The following is a 17,572-nucleotide window of genomic DNA, read 5'->3' on the forward strand; positions in this document are numbered from 1 at the left end:
GGGGGGGGGGGGGGCTATTCTGGCCTCTGCTTCCCATACAGGAACCCACCTCTTGAGGTCTGTGCAGGAACAGAAACAGTCGACAGGACAGTACTGCTAAGGGCAGGGCAACATTTGATATTCCAAGAACCTCATCATCTTTTTTTTCCCACAAAAAACCTTTTTATTTTGGATATAACATATTCAACATTAAATTACATTCCTTTAATTCCATATCCATTTCTTTTTCTGCTAGGCTTCATTTAATCCCAGCCACAGTATATTTAGAGGTTCTGAGGACAAGACTCCCCACAGGCAAGCTCTCCCCTCCCACCCCCCAGGCAAGCGGCTACCCCCCCCCAATCAAGGGGCTGGCACCACCTGGCTGCTGAAGAACAGAAAGGAAAATGACTGACGTTCGTTGCGAAGCTCGGTGAAGAACGTGCTTTAAAAAATGCAATTAACGGCACGCTACGCTTGGCAGAATCTAGGTGAAATTGCAGGGCACCGGCACAATAGTACAGGCCACTGCTTTGTCGTCAGTGGGATTTCAGGAAGACATGCAGGCGTTGGCTGTCATAGCAATATTCCCCCCCCCCCAAAAAAAGAAGACAGCATTCTATCATCAGAAGCATGATGTGCCAGGAACTGCAATTGCTTAATCACCATTATTTTCCATTTCTGAACCTTCCTCCTTCTCTGTCCAAAGGGGCAGGCTGTCCTGGTTCTTGGACACAGGCTTACTGGGAGAGAGATCCCACCCCTCCCTTAACAAAGAACCAGGAGTTCTTAAGGAGAGGGAACTACTAGCGTTCTTGAGCACTCCACAGAAAAGGCCAGGGAAGGAGGGGCGAGTTTTAAAGAAAGGAGGAAGGCAGAAGTGAAGACAGGTTTCACTCAAAGGGTTTCAACAATGGAGAGAGGGGCATGCAAGGAAGAGGAGACGGAGACGCTTGGGAAAATATGGCACACTTTAGGACGAGTAAGCTCAAAAAGTCAAGGAAGGGAACCCTGAACGAGAACTCAGATGAAAGCGCAGAGAAGGTAAAAGAGCATGAAGCGCTTGCATGTTCTGAGAAGACAAGCAGGGACGCTGCAAGAATGGAAAAACTCTCCCTGGGAACAGCTTATGTTCAAGGCCAGTTTCTCAGACTGCAGAGCAGAAAGGTGGCTAATATCGCTCATGACATTAGTGCCCACCTCCTTGCAACGCTGCTGCGGTATTCAGCAATGCTCCTGTTACAGTGCAAAGAACGAGAAGTAGGACTTCTGGGGTAGCTTTGCATCCTGCCTCCTGGGATGGAGGGGGTGTCTGTCCAGGGCGGAAGGGGCTTGGCTGACCCCTTCAAGCTCCACTTGTAAACCTTCTGTTGGCTGCTGCTGGACTAGATGGATCGTTGCCTAATCCAGAAGGGTGGTTCTTATGCTCATGAACTCACTGCATAGCTCTTGGGAAAAGGCACTGTTTCTGCCTTGGTACCCCCCCCCCTGTTCATTATTATGGGTCGCAGGGACATGATGCCGCTCTAAAGCTAAGCAGGTCTGGCCCTGCCTGGAAGACGACTGCCCGGGAACCAAAGATAAGCTGCACTCAGCTTCAGAGAAAGAGCAGGGCACACAAGTAATACATTCACTTATAAAATATGGATAATGATGACCTACTTTGTGAGATTGTCATAAAGAACAAAAAGTACCAAGCTGGTGAAAAGCAGGCAGTTTCGGGTGAGGATCTCTGGGATATGTGATCGTGGGTGCCAAACGGTGCCACGTCAGAACCCAGGGAATCGGGGGGGGGGGGAGAAGCTCTGCCACCTGCCCTTGCCCGGAGGCCCAACTGCCAAGCCGCCCCTTCGCTTACCTTACCTGATACTCACTCCAGTCAATGTTCAATGACTGTGTAAGAGAGGCAGGGATGCTGAGTGGAGCGTCGACGAAATCCTGCAAAGAAACGGGCATGTAGTCCATCACAACTGCAAGACGTAGTTAAGACCAGGGCTTTTTTTGTAGAAAAAGCCCAGCAGGAACTCATTAGCATAATAGGCCACATCCAACAGCAGAAATTCATTAGCATATTAGGCCACACCCCTGACAGCATAGCTCATTGGCAAATTAGGCCGCACCCCCATGTTACCAGAACTGTGCTCATCCAGCCACACCCACCTTTTGCTTCTTATTCTGTTTACCTTGTTTGTTGTCAAAACCCAGAGCTTTTTTGTAGGAGGAACTCCTTTGCATGTAGCCAATCCTAATGAGTTTCTGATGTTGGGCGTGGCCTATTATGCTAATGAGTTCCTGCTGGGTGTGGCCAACTTGGAAGCCAGCCGGAACTCTGTTCCTGTGCGTTCCTGCCCCAAAATAGCTCTGGTTAAGACTAAAGCCCTGTGTACCAATCCAAGCATACTAATTACGGGAACCAAATTCTTACCCAAATTCCCAGGCATCCTTGCTTGCAAGTAGGCCCCACAGTTCAGTAGGACCTTCCAATCAGTAGTACATAGGTTTGCAGACTTAGTTCTATCCAGTTAAGCAAACATGCAAGGTTCCCACTGGTGGCAGGGCAATCGCTCTCCCTCACTCCCTGGCCTCCACGCTTTCCAGTGAGTGACTCTCCAAGGTGCTGAAAGTTTTGATAAAGGATGCCCCATTGGTGGCCCACAGGACCAGGTCCTACACTCAGGGGTACTCTGCTTAGCCCTCAGTAGTTCTACGAGATTCTAGATCAAGACAGGTTTCTAAAAGTTTGCCCAGTTAACAGCTAAGGAAAGTATTTCCAGGTTATAAGAAATAGATTATTTCACACATTCTTGCATCTCTCTCTGTCCCTCATGTTTATACACATATATGCAAGGGCCCAGTGCTTGAGCCACTGTGTATGTGCTTCACAATATTTACTTATATTATTTTTGGCCCACCTTTCTCACTGAGATTCAAAACGGATTACGTAGTGCAAGTCAAACAGGGTGGGACATCCAATCAACAGCACAACAGGGTTTGGACTGCGGAAATCCGAGAAGGCGCCATTTCTAGATGGCACCCGCTGGATTACGGTACCTGACCTCTCATGAAAGGGCCAGCTGGCACAACAGATGCACTTCTGACCCCCCCAGGCCTCTGCCAAGAGAGCAGAAGCGCCATCTCCTGTGCTCTGAGCCCCACAATAGTGGGGGAGAGCAGGATACAAATAGAATAAATTCATTGCCCTGTTTCTCCGTGAACTGCATTCAAAAGACCTTCCCTTCCTTCTTGTAAAACCCAACTCACAGTGGCAGAGGGACAGACCACAGAGTGAGGCACCACGAGCACACACCCCCCTAGCTATGCCAGGTGTCAAGAGTTTACTTCCGTTATGCTTCCAAGCTGAGGACTATTGTTGCTGCTGTGCTCTTCTGTGTGGGAGGAACAGGGCTCTAGGCTACAGTGCTTCCAAAAAGGTTTCTCCCAGATGCTGACCTGACAGAACTGGGTACGGAAGAAGAGAAGAGGGGCTGGGGGAAATGGCGGCAGCGGCTTCTTGGTTTCCTTCTGGCCACTGTGAGAATTGTCCAGGCAGCAATGGGGCTATATCCTGGAAGGGAAGCAAGACCCGGACCGAGAGTGCTGGATTTCTAGGGAGAGAGGCTCCTTGTGTAACTGGGAACACCACCTGCTGGCTGGCTGGCAGCCTCTTCCTCTAACCCTTGCTATATCGAGGGCTCTCCGACACTAACTCCTGGCGAGGGAACCCCTCGGGACACTTGAACAAAATCACACGCTCCAGGGTCCAGCTCTGACAAAGGAAATCCACATACGGGGCACGAATTAAATGGTCCAAAGGAGAGCCTGACGAGTGAGATGACTTATCAGAGGGGCCCGTTCTCAAGGAGCCTGGCTCCAGCCATGCTCCACACTCCTAAGACAAGGAACATTTCAAAATGGAACCACCTTCCAGACAAAAGCCAGACCCGCCTATCCACTTCGACATCGGCCTCATACCTGCTTCCAGTTGAAAACCAGCCCTTCTGCTGTGTAATCCCGGTCTTTGTACTCCTTGAAAAATTCACAGCCTGTGAAGGGGTGGGGGGTGGGGGAGAAATGGGGCACGGGAGAGAGAAGGGGGGGGGATGAATGTGCGCAGAGACAGACTGAACCGCCACAGAGTGAGGCAGGCCTCTTCCCCTCTTCCCCAAGAACCACACGCCCTAGAGCAGGCAGCATACGGGTGCCAGAGCTGGGCTGTCACTGGAAGTTAGAGCGGCAGTCAGCCGGCTACGCAGCAACAGCACCCTCTGGCAGCCGAAGGTCCCGGAGCCAGGCACACGGTGACAGGCAGCCCCGACTCGGAAAGAGACAAGGCATGCCACCAAAAGCCAAAACCAGCCGAGGGCTTAAGGGGCTGTGACCTCGCTTGGCCCCAAAGAGCACGTTCTGCAGACCAGAGAACAGCTCTCTCTCCTAACCACCAGTATTAGGCCCTGAGCTAGTACTGATCAGGAAGAGGTTCTTAGCTTTGTTTGTCGTCAGGGCTGGAACTATGCCAGTGGAAGCCAGCCCTGTCATAGCCATCGGTGGTGGCGAAGGCAGAAGACCATGAACATGGCCCATTTCTTTAAATCCACAGCTCTCCAACGATACTGCATCAGCAACAAGAAAAGGTTCGTGCCTGCCAGTTTGTACGGTTCAAAGAAAGCGCCACACAAAAATGCTGCCAAGAGCACAAAAGCAGAACACTTGGCCGTGTTTTTTGTTGTTGTTGTTGTTTTAAATTATCAATACTGTCACCGTCCACCCCGGTTGCAGTGAGGTGTCTCGGCCACATACTTATAGGGCAGAGCATGAAACATTCATGCCATAACAAATGCACCAAAAAGGTTTGGGTCACATGAATTGTGCCATTTTGATTCAGAACCAGTTCTCTCTCATATGCAAGAGCACACCCTAGATGAATCCTGAGTTTTACACAAACGCCTCCACACATCTCAACTTTGGAGCCATTTCTAAGTCATGTCCTAGAGGTGGAAATTTATCCAAGGGTTGTTGCAGCTTTAAGTGGAACACTCCCACTGTGGGCTCCCTTTCCATTAGGAGATGTTAAGTGCATATGCACACATTTCCCCATGCCAGAACTCCCCAGGAACATCCCGTAACATTTCAAGGCTCCATGAAATTTCCAGGTCAGCCTCGGCTAGCCAGAGTTTCCTTGCAATGTTGGACCCCTTCTGACTGTGCTGCTCTGCAGAGAAGGAAGCCCTGGAGATAAGCAGAGGGGGAGACACCAAGTTCTGGCGGGGCGGGTCAGCAGCGATGTCGCAGCCGAGAAAGCACCCGCACGTGGGCATCCAACTCCTGCTGGCATCCCCACTATTTTTGAGCAGCACCTTCCATCCAATTTGAAGTTGGTCATATGCTCCCACTTACCACATGAACACTCACGCGCACCCCCCCCACACACAATACCTCATTGCAGGCTGCTGCCTGACCCTCTGAACACCCTCTCCGTACCTGGGTATGGGGCAGAGAGGAGGGTGAAGTCTGCATAGCGTTGAGCTTTATCCACCTTCTCGGAAGACGTCACACTGAGAACGGGAGACAGGGAAACGTGCCACGTTGGCGTGAGGCTTTATGGCACTGGAGAGCAAAGGAGGGGCCCAACCTCCATCCTGCATCAACGACTTCTTTCCCCAGAGACCCCTCCACAATCAACCCACACGATTCAAACTTACAAAACAAACACACACACATTTTATGAGCTCCTGACAATGAAGGCATGACCTGACTTGCACTCAGTGATCCCAAGAATGCCCTCTTGCTCCGGAATTGCCTTCCTGGCTCAAGCAAGCACGATGTTCACCAGCACGCATATGCATTAGCCTGCAGGGTGTGGGGTCCACTGCCAATGCAGCAATCTAGCTTCTGCCCGCCCCTGTGTTAGTCATACGGAGAGCCTTACACTGAAATCAGACCCTTGGTCCAAAGTCAGTCTATTCAGACTGGCAGCAGCTCTCCAGAGACTCAGGCAGAGAGGGCTTTCACGTCACCTGCTGCCTGGTCCTTTTATCTGGAGACGTCGGGGCTTGAACCTGGGACCTTCTGTATGCCAAGCAGATGCTCTACCGCTGAGCCACAGCCCCTCCGCCAGAAGTGTTGTAGGGCAACAAGCAGTGAACTGGCTCACCTGGAATAGGCGCTCTGGAGAGTACAACTTCCTTCCTGGGGCAGAGTAAAGGAACCAACTCCAGTCTGCTCTTTGGTCCACTTGTCCCCCCCTCCTCTTCTACTGCCTGGGTGAATTCTCAGTCGGGGGGGGGGCTTCCCTTGCAGCTTCCGAGCTACCTTGCTCTTTTCCTTCAACACCCATCCTTTTCAGTACTTCTTCCTTCCACTCCATTGACTCTCACATCAAGCCACACACACCCCATACACACTTCTCTTCCTCCTTTTCTCTCTTCCACCGATCTTGAGCTCCTCTGGGGAAAGTATACTATCACCTTGGGACCTTGTTACTGCAACTAAATCAACAGAAACAGCAACAAGGCAGGTACCCTGAGCTACACACCAACAGTTACTGCCTTCTGCAGCCCCACAGAAGCATGGGGGGGGGGGACCCTGCACAGGACGTGATATTGGCATAGGATTTCACTTCCTAGGAAGTTCACTTCTCATTTATTTTCTAGAGAAATCCGCGTCGTTAGGGTAATAGTCTAAGTGCAGCATTTGGTGCAGGCCCAAGACTTCCATGCCCTGCTTCTAACCTCGTCGCCTGTGCAATGCTCACGGCCTCTCTTTTACTGTCTACCCTCTGCCGCACTAGAGTGCCCAAACTATTACCAGTCTAGCCAAACCACAAATGGAATAAGTTATACCAATTACGTTCAGAGAGAAGTGCAATTATTCTGTCCTTAAAAGCACAACAAGTAAGTAGAGCACACAACCAGCCTTGACTGTGGCTAGTTAGCAGGCCCCCTTTAATTGCCCACACCTCCTGATCGAGATTAGTTTCTATTTTTGCATGGCTGTGATGCAGTGTGATACAATGCTTAGACTATGATCTAAAAGACTCAAGTATGAATTCCTGCTCGGCCATGAAGCCCACTAAAAGACCTTGGGGGCAGTCTCTCTCTCTCTCTCTGCCTCACCTTGCTCATTGTTGTGGTGGAAACACTGGGGAAGGAAGGACCCCATATGCAACCCCTGGGCTCCCTGGAGACAGTGGGGGTGGGATTACTGGATGAGTAAAAAGAATGGAGAGGGGATCAGAAGTCCTGCTTCATCCCATCTTTAGAGTTATACAATATCTAGAATGGCACATAATCCAAGAACCTAGTCTTCACCTACTCAGAGAACTGCATTTTCAGATCACAATGACCACACAGCAGGAAGCCTGCCAACATGTATGAAGTGCTTTCCAAAAAAAGCATTTACACCATTGCAAATGATGATCGATGTGTTACATTATGTGAGATGGCAGGTCACGGCCTTATGCCTTTAGTTCTCGTGGTTTAAAAACCCTCCCTGCATGCAGTAGGCTAGCACATTAAAAGGCTTGCTGTAGCTTTCTCACTCCTTGATGCGCTACTTTATTACACCCAGGGACTTTTTTCTAGGAGGGGGCATTTGAGAAATAGGACCCACCTCCCAGCCAGAACTATCTAAAAACTAAAACAAAAACCCCAAGGTGAGCCAGAGATGCACTTGCATATCCCTTTCCCCAAGAAACTTCCTCTTGTTTGGGAAAGGCAGAGCTAAGGAATCATCCTAGGACTGCCTTCCTTTCTAAAAGTTCCCAAATGCTTCTACACAAGAAATCTGGGCTGCAGCACCCAGTATGTGGTACTAAAGGGGGCTTCCTCTACGTATCCTACCATCTATCAACATCTAGACATACATGCACCTAGACTCACTTCAGGCCAAACTTCACTTTCTTGTTCTCCACCATCAAATCACAGATGTACTTGACTGACAGGTATCGCAACAGCTTGATGTCGTGGCCCCGGACCTTGTCGAACAGCTGTGAGTCTGCGTTCCTGAAACACGGGACAAGATGAGTCACCCTCCCCAGAAACGTGGAAAGGGGTCAGCCCAGCTGACTCGCTTCCAGAAACAGATGCACCCAAGCCCCAGGCACCACGTCAGATCCCCACACAGCAGCTGTGCCAACTTTATACAGGCCAAGAGGAATGGCCAAGTGGGAAGCTCTCCTGTGTGAGCCCCAGCCATTTCGATTGCCTAGGAGAGCTTCCCAATGGATAGCATCCCAAGGTCAGCAGGAAGGCACCCGAAGAACCTCTCCGCGAACCGACCGGCAGCAGGCTGCACCAGGCAGCTGGCAAGGAACACACTCATCCACTCTGCAATCTGAAATTCTCCTGGTTCCCCATCTTGTCCCCCAGTTCCAGAGACCGTTTTGCAGCCCCCACTTATGACTTCGGAGAACTCTCTCATCCCTTCACAAAAATCACACCCTCTGGAGCAATGTTCCCTCTAATTTCCCCCCCTACTGAGCAGAGCAGTTCACATCCTGAGCAGAATATAACCACTGTAATCTTAAAATGGGCAATGGGCAGTGCAAGAGACCCTGTGTGGCTCTAGATTGCTGCCAAGCGGGGCCTTCCTGTGTTAATGAGCGGCCACTCATGCACACAGCTCAGGAGATACTTGAAGGGGAACTCAAGCCAGCATAAACTATTTTGTTTTTACAGCATGCCCACTGCTCCGTCAGCAGTGCACGAGCAAACCTTTCGAGGCTGATTGACATGACTGGATCTGGTCAAAAGGAACCAGGACGAGGGCTTTTTTGTTTGTAGCTCCGTCCTACTGGAACGAGCTCCCTGCCGAGATCAGGGCCCTGCGGGACTTATCACAGTTCCACAGGGTTGTGAAAACAGAACTTTTTAGGCAGGCATTCCGATAGGAGCGACGTTTTACCAGCTGCGCCCTGTAGTGAACTCCGATCCTATATGATCTAATGCGGCGGTACTGCCGAATGTGTCCTTAAATTGCACCTTAGTTCTATCGCCATCTAATGAATGTTTTAATGATGTTTTATATTGATTGCTGTGTTTTAATTGATGTTTTATAATCTATTATGAATGTATACTGCTTGTCAGTTCTTGGAAGCCGCCCTGAGCCTGCCTAGCGGGGAGGGCGGGGTAAAAGTGAAACAAACAAACAAACAAATAAATAAATAAAACTGTGCTCTCCGATACTGGCAGCAATTGAGGTGGTCCTGTGACCACCTTGTGTATAAGCCCTACTTTCTTAGCTTTGGCCCATCCATTCAGGGGTTCCAGACCTCCACATCTTCCTTCTCCAGCCTCGGCCTAAGAACCAGGAATGGTCCAACTCAACAGATCTGAGGATGGCTTCACTGGAAGGACAGGCAGATCCTAGTTCTTTGGCAAAGGGAACACACACACACCCCAGTGCCAGAAGCGCACCAGAAACATTCACGAAGTCCAGCCTTCCTCATGGCTGCAAAAGCCTCGAAGGAAAAAGCTGCCCATCTTAAATTTATCCCCATCAAGCCAAAGAGGCATCTCTTGGGAAAGAAATTAAGGACTCTATCTGCCCTCCTCCGTGTCGTACACAGACCTGAAGGCCGAATCCTCTTCTGACAGGTCCTCGGTATCCGCCCAGGCATCATCTGAGCCCCCTACAGAGAAGCCACCAAAAAGGACAACAGGTTAGCAGGCAGGGCCACCACTACACCCAGCGTGATTCTCAACCCCAAGGCAGACGTTGCTTTGCTAGATCTCTGCACTGGTCCTGTATAGGATTGGCTTCCAACATCTAGGCATTTATTCCACCCACTGCGAAAGGAGCTCAGGGTGACATACATGGTTTTCCCTTCCTTCTAAGATCATGCTTGTCTCACAGAAACTGCTCCCTCGCTTTCACACCAGCCAGACCAACGCTAACCAACTGGCAAGACTTTAGACGTTCAAGGTGCGGGGACCACTCTTGGAATCTTCAGAATACAGAAACGATACAAAACAGGAGGAAGGACACTTGGGACGCTCTGCGGAGCTTGCTGGCCACTCTCCGCAACAAGCAGAACGGGAATGAGCGGCGCAAAACAGGGACGTTCGTCCAGTCGCACAAGCCAGCATTCCATGTTAAGAGGCTGGTTTCCTCAGCACAGGAGTCAGATACTTTTAAAGGCACAGAGCATACAATATCATGACTGAAGAGAAAAGTGGAAGATCAAGGCAGCCACTCTGACTGTATTTCGCCAGAATCAATGAGAAGTGAGGGTTCCTTAGAGGATGTCCACCTTGCTGCTCAAGACAGGAGCTTTAGGCTTCCTTCTCCAGCACCAGAAGGGAATCCCCCATGAGCTTCACTCCTGGAGACAGCGCTACACATGCAAAGGAGATGGGCTGCAGAGTTGTACGCACCCCAACACTGCATCAGGCAGCCCATGTTTGTGCAAGCACCTGTACGGCCACAGTTCCTGCTGGCACCTAAGCAATCATCCAGCAAGGCTCAAGCCATAAAACTCATCCTTTGCATGGCTAGTATATAGTGTTAAAAAACACTATGCTGCTCCCAGCAAGATTTGCCAGGTCCGACTCTCCGGGTCACACAAGCCACCATCACCAAGTACAAACTGAGGCTGCTGCTCTAACCAATTCTCAAGGACGCCCAGTTCCCCTTCAGCTAGCATCACAAAAAGAAAAGAAGCAGGTTAGGTTACCCCCCACCTTCCACAGTCCCTTCCTCTCCCCTGACTCACCTGAGAAAATGTAGTTGTATCCTGTACGCCCATACAGCTCTCCCCATCCAGCCAAGGTGGCTGAGCGGCATATGTGCTGTGGAGAGAGATACCGAAGAAATGTCCAGCGTAGCCTCCAAGACATTGCAGAAGAAGGAGATGGCGGAATAAGTTGTACCACTTCATACAACAGCGGTATGGGGTAAGGACGGGCGTATGTCCCCCTTTCCCCAGTTTGCTGTACATTAATCATTCCCTGTAAGCAGAAAACTAACACCGCATGTAGAGGGCTGGGCTACAACATCTCTCCTTGATATACTCCATTTATTATTACAGAAGGGAGCACTAAGGACTTAACATTATCCACAGGTGGCCTGAAACAGTACAGCCCATGTTACCACCCCAGTATTTTAACATGCATACCGATCTAGCCTAAGAGAAGCCTCATCACGCTATCCAGTGTCAAAACTGAAGGGTCTCACCTCACAACCTGTGGTTTCCACTGTGCCTTCCAGACGAGTATTTGTGAGCCCGTCTACATTACTTCCCAACTGCATTGCGAAGTGGTATTTCACCCCTGCAATCCCTTCCCCCTTTGCAGCCCTGTTGGCCTTTTCTCTTTTAATCAATATCACTTGTGAATTTTATTCACATCCACTCTGAACTTTATCTCTTGACCCCTGACTGAAGACACTGAGACTAGCTTCTTGCAGGATCCTCTTCCTCCACCTGTTACCTACTTAAAGAGCATTTCCAGCAAGAGGCAATGTGAACTTGGCACATTACACCACAGCCAAGCTCCTGCACTGGCTGAACCGTGTGGATAGACTCAGATTTCTACAGCCACCACAGAGGCTTACTGGGAAGCGATGGACACAGAATGCCCACCGGCTGACAAATCCTCTCTTCGGTGCTTCTAGGTCATGCCTGAAGCCATTCGCTAATATGGAAATCTTCTATGAAGCAGCTTCAGAAGGTAGGCAGGTGCTGGTCTGCGGTAGAAGAGCTAGATTCGATTCCAGTCACACCTTAAGAGCCCGATAACATTTTCAGGGCCATCAGCTTTCCAGAGTCTACCTGACAAAGGGAGCTTGGACTCTCTAAAAACTTAGACCCTGAAAATCTTGTTGATCTCTAAGGTGCTACTGAGCTCGAAAGCCATGTTTGTCGGGAGGGGGGGGGACACGCATTAGTGATGGCTTGGCATGCAGGAGGTCCCTGGCACTTTCAGGGAAATGACATTAGGCAGCATGTGTTGCGGAAGACCCTTTTTCTGCCTCGAAGAAATTCTACTAGGTAACCAAGCTAAATGGACCAAGGCTCTGATTCCAAAACTGAAAGCATATCACGGGAAGGTGTTGTTGTTTTTTTAAAGCTCTCCCCCATGACTTCCCATTTTTCTTTTGGAGGTCGGTCCTGCGTAAGAACAGGAAAACATTTTCTTCCAGGCATTCACATCTGCAACTACAACCCTGCTCTGACGCTAGATCCTCACCCCAGAAGTCAGGTCAATGGAATCCAACCCAAGCAGAGGTGCTAGGGGAAGTGCCATTTCACACACAAGCATGCTGAAAGCCACAACAATAAATCAATGTGTAGTGGCGAGAAGGACAGGCAATAATGCAAAGACACACAGCTGTACCTTTCCCTTGTAGAGGATGATAGGACAGACGAACCTCCCTCTGCATCTCGCCATTTTACTGCGATGGATGAGGTCTTGCAGCTTGCCAACTTGGATAGTGCTCTCATACCTTCAGGGGTGGGGGGCAAGTAGTTAATGACTGCAGTGGGCACCAGCCTGGCATGGGCATCATTCAGGTACCCTGCAAGGCTCCAAAGCAAATGACCATTCCCCTCTGAGCATTCATCCAATGGACAGCCAACCTTGCCCTGGGAGATTAACACCATTCTGATTCGTGGCCAAGTGACTGCTTGTGATGGGGGATAAGGTTTTCTGCTGAGGAAAAAGCTAATTTTTCTGACTTCTGGTACAAAGAATTTGCCTCTTCTCTCTTGTGTGTCATAGTGAGAAGGTTTGGCTGGTGTAAAATCCATCAAGAACGACATTTAGTGGGTAATTCTTCTTGTTTCCATTTTCTGGCTAACAATATTCTAGCTGTTGTAAAAAAGTATATAATTACATATTTATTTTAGTATATGATTCTGGCAGCATGTTCAATAGAGCAATCTCCGGTGCAAATGGTATTTGTTCTTCTGTAATTTCATTTATCATTCTACCCTCTAAGAAAGAGGTAATTGATAAAATGTTGTCAGTAGCTGAAATGGATAAATTAAGTCTAATACTAAAAGGCAATAGCAAAGAGACTTTTGAAAATAGATGGAAAAAATTCTATGTATGGCTGGATAAAGAGAACATGTATGACTCACAAGAATGATAAATGTAAACCGAGGATATGATGTATTCTGAAAAATTTTAAATAAATTCTTTTAAAAAAAGAGAGAAAAAAAAGAACGACATTTAGCAAAGGTGGGGGCCTGGTTCCCAGGCCAACAGCAGTAAGAAAACAGTACCTTTAAAATCTCTCTCCACCCAAAAAAGGTGAGCAAGGCCCTTCCCCTCCTCCTTGGTTTTCACAGCCACACTGGGAGGGAGGTTAGGCTAGAGGACTGGTATAGTCCACTGGTGAGCTTCATGGCTGAGTGGAAATTTGAATCCAGGTCTCACCAACCTTAGTCCAGCATTCCAGTGACAGAACGCTAGCTCTGAAGCAAGTATGGCTGAGCTGGTCCTTTTTTCTTTCCCTTGCTGCAAAACCGTGCCTCTTCCCCAGACCCACAAAGAGCCTCTAAGAGCAGCAAGTAGGAAGAAAGCACAAGAAACAGAAAGGCAAGCAAGAGATATACTGCAGGAGAGACATCACCTAAAAGCCGTCAACAGACACCAGAGAAAGGAAAGCCTAGAGGAGTAGAGCAACTCACAGAGTGGCAGCAGCAGAATCTACCCACCCATCGCTTATTATTTATTTATTTATTTATTTATGTCTTCGATTTATTATACCGCCTAACCCCCTTGGGGGTCTCTGGGCGGTTTACAGAGGAGGTGCTAGTCACATTTATACTCCCTAACTAAGGCCACATTTGTTTGGTGTTTTTTCCATTTGCTCGGCTCGGCTCTTCCCAGGCAGCTTTTTTCCTCGGCGAGATGTTCTTCTGGCGCTCGGCGGATGGCATACGGCACACGCCCGACGTCCTCCTCCGGCCCCGGCTGCGTCTTTTTGATGACATCATCGAGCGCCTTTTGCCTCCGCCTCCACCAGTGACGGCTGCCTGATGTTCCGCTGCCGGCCACCAGGGATCTCTCCTCGGGCTCCGTTGCTGCTTGCCGCTGCATCGCCACCCCATTTTTGTCGCCGGTACTCCGCTGCCGCTGGTGTCTTTCGCCGCCAATTGCCGTCGCCGTCATTCTCACCTGGGTACCCTTCTAAGGGTAGGTACACATTTCTCTACTTGCATCAGTTACTTGCTTTCGAGCCGCCGGGTGGGCGGGAGCTGGGACTAGGGTCGAGAGCTCACCCTGACCGCGGTGGTTCTCGAACAGCCATAGTGACTGCTCGAGTGTTGTTAAGGCAGGCGTTTTACTGCCTGCGCCACCGCTCCCTGTACGCCTGCTCTGCCAGTGCCTACTCCAGCTCTTCCCTTGACGTGAGCCATGTTCTGCGCACATTGGCCTTTTGGCTGAAGGAAGGAGGACATGGGACTCCCCGTGCACTAGAGAGAAACGGCATCTGGGACACCAAGGGACAGCCACCAGTGCAAAGCACAGACCCATAATGCTTGGCATTTATACTGCATTCATAAGAGCTCAAACACCTCGTGTCTCAAGGGTCCTCACAACAACCCTCTAAGGTAGGCCAATACTGTCATACTGTTGTTGGAGGCCACAGCTGGCAGGGAGCAGCATGCTTCAAGGCAGATGTGAGATTTGATCTTGGGATTTCATCAGCCATTGATACCCTCTGCCTACTGGCAACCTCAATCAGAGCCCCTCTGAGCGTCCAGTCCAAACTGCCCATATGTTCTCAGGCTTTGCCATGAGAATTAGGAACGCCGTTGTTGAAAAGATACTCTTAATGACTGAACACTAACGTCCCCAGAATCCTGCAGCGGCTTCCGGATTCTGCATTAGAGGCTCTATTGCATGCTCCACTACATGCCTACTTCCTTCTAGGTTTTTTTGGTACGTAAAAAAGGATGGGATTTCTAACCATACTAGAAGTAAAGACAGACAGCTCTTGCAGAAAAAGCAGGAGTGGGGAGATACGTGGCTCCCTCCTGAGGCGGCAGCGCACCAACGTTTCCCATTAAGACCGCAATTAAGACCACAGGCAGCTGGGAATCCAGAACTCGGCCCTGGATGTTTGCATGACCCTAATCCCAGGCTTTTGTGCTGGTTCCCTTTCACAGCATAATTAAAGACCGGTGTGTGAATTCCTGCCAAGGCCAGCAGCCAATTTGGGAGCCTGGGAAGTTAGCTACTGAGTGTTCCAGCTACAGCAGCCTATTCATCTCTCACCACCAACCTCACAGACACATGCTGAGAAGAACCTGAATGGCCTTTCATGGGACCCTGGCAAAGGAATCGGGGGTGGGGAATGGGAACAGGAGCAAAAACAGATTCCAAATGCAAAGTGCGCTTGAGCTGATCAAAGCGACTCTAGGAAGTACAGCACAGAACCAGTGACCAGGATGACCTACTGATGGACCCCGGAAGGTCTGTCCAGGGGGAGAAACATCCCCTCCTGAATGTCAGCGACAAGCAAGCTGAAGAGTAACATTTCAGTGCTAGCTTGCATGCCAAATGCTACCCATGGAATGGGGACCCCTGGTCTCCCTCCACTGGACTCAAACCTCCCTCCTTCCTACATCTGTTTAACTCTTGAATTTGTATGCTAATTTACTGCCATTCACAGATTTTTCTTACATCCAATCTCAGCCACAGTCACCCAGTACTTACTCATCTTGACTTTAAATGACCCTTCCTGACAACAAACCCCACCCACTGTAAGTAATGGTTGAGGCAGTTCTGTTTCACTATATCTGAGGAAGTGTGCTTGCACACGAAAGCTTATACTGTAAATAAAACTTTGTTGGTCATAAAGGTGCCAGTGGACTCAAACTTTGTTCTTCTGCTTCAGACCAACATGGCTACCCCACATAAGAACATAAGAGAAGCCAATGTTGGATCAGGCCAATGGCCCATCCAGTCCAACACTTTGTCACACAGTGGCCAAAACAAGAATACAGTGCATCACTTGCCCCAGACTGAGAGTTCCTATCTATTACCTTGTGGCTAATGGCCACTGATGGATCCATGCTCCATATGTTTATCCAATTCCCTCTTGAAGCTGTCCATGCTTGTAGCCGCCGCCACCTTCTGTGGCAGTGAATTCCATGTGTTAATCACTCTTTGGGTGAAGAAGTACTTCCTTTTATCTGTTCTAACCCAACTGCTCAGCAATTTCATTGAGTGCCCACGAGTTCTTGTATTGTGGGAAAGGGAGAAAAGTACTTCTTTCTCTACCTGCTCTATCCCATGCATGATCCTATAAACCTCGATCATTTCACCCCTCAGCCGTAGTTTCTCCAAGCTAAAGAGCCCCTAGCGCTTTAACCTTTCTTCATAGGGAAAGTGTTCCAACCCTTTTATCATTCTAGTTGCCCTTTTCTGCACTTTTTCTAATGCTATAATATCCTTTTTGAAGTGTGGTGACCAGAATTGCACACAATATTCCAAATGAGGTCGCACCATCGAGTTACACAGGGGCATTATGATATTGACTGATTTGTTTTCAATTCCCTTCCTAATAATCCCCAGCATAGTGTTGGCCTTTTTTATTGCAGGCACACACTGTCTTGACATTTTCATTGAGTTATCTACTATGACTTCAAGATCTCTCTCTTGGTCAGTCTCTGCCAGTTCAGACTCCATCAACATGTATTTATAGTTAGGATTTTTGGCCCCAATGTGCATCGCTTTGCACTTGGCCACATTGAACCCCATTTGACACATTGTCTCCCACGCACACATCCTCAACAGATCCCTTTGGAGCACCTCACAATCCTCCCTGGTTCTCACTACCCTGAACAACTCCGTGTCATCTGCAAATTTAGCCACTTCACTGCTTACTCCCAATTCCAAATAATTAATAAACAAGTTAAAAAGCATCGGACCAAGTACTGATCCCTAATAAACAAGTTAAAAAGCATTGGACCAAGTACTGATCCCTGTGGTTATCCCACCGCCTACCACCCTCCACTGAGAAAATTTCCCATTTATTTCCTATTAGCCAGTTTTTGATCCCACCCGAATCTAACTTTATTTTCCCCATTTCAGTATTTACAAGTATGCTCCATTAATGACTTCCGGTCTACGGAACAGCGATGGCGGACGCTCTCCCCACAACGGGGAAGGGCGAATCGCACACTATTGGCCTGGAGGGGTGCCATCTCAAGTGAAACCCCCGCGGAGCCTTTGCGATAGGCTCCAGGCCAGGGGGCTTTTGAGGGGTAGCCTCTTCAATGGTGTAATGCCAGAGAATTGAGGCTCCCCTCCGCCCTGACGGTCCAGTCGCTGAGTGACCTTCGGGCACAAGCTGGACTGACCGGGACAAGCGCCGGAGATCGAGCAGAATGGCGTAAAACCAAGCGTGGTCAGAGAAACTGACTGACAATTAACGTGAGTTCTGAATAAAATGGAGTAGTTTGAAAAGTGATCCCCCCCCCACAGTTGAAAAAAGAGATTGCAAAGAGGGACGCCTCTTATGCGAATGAGTGGCTAACGGACACGAAGGGGGAGAGGGGAGGAAGTAAACCGAAAGTGTTTTGAGATACTTATCTGAATTGCGAAGTCGTTTGGCAAGTTTTCCGAGTTGCGTGGAAGCG

At 49.3% G+C, this 17,572-nt stretch overlaps 1 protein-coding gene across 1 annotated transcript in view; it reads right to left on the reverse strand.

Annotated features, from left to right (window-relative positions):
- LOC107111938 (myotubularin-related protein 14-like) overlaps positions 1-17,572 on the reverse strand; it is a 54,419-nt gene that overhangs the window by 24,818 nt on the left and 12,029 nt on the right. Inside the window, exons 3-9 of the mRNA XM_015413021.1 lie at positions 12,312-12,420; positions 10,691-10,766; positions 9,547-9,607; positions 7,857-7,979; positions 5,458-5,531; positions 3,952-4,022; positions 1,843-1,917 (exon numbers count right to left, since the gene is read on the reverse strand). Coding sequence (XP_015268507.1) covers positions 1,843-1,917; positions 3,952-4,022; positions 5,458-5,531; positions 7,857-7,979; positions 9,547-9,607; positions 10,691-10,766; positions 12,312-12,420 — 589 coding nt within the window. The remainder of the gene's footprint in view (positions 1-1,842; positions 1,918-3,951; positions 4,023-5,457; positions 5,532-7,856; positions 7,980-9,546; positions 9,608-10,690; positions 10,767-12,311; positions 12,421-17,572) is intronic.

This window comes from Gekko japonicus, unplaced genomic scaffold, assembly GCF_001447785.1.
Source record: "Gekko japonicus isolate JY-2015 unplaced genomic scaffold, Gekko_japonicus_V1.1 scaffold204, whole genome shotgun sequence".
Taxonomy (NCBI): Eukaryota; Metazoa; Chordata; class Lepidosauria; order Squamata; family Gekkonidae; genus Gekko; species Gekko japonicus.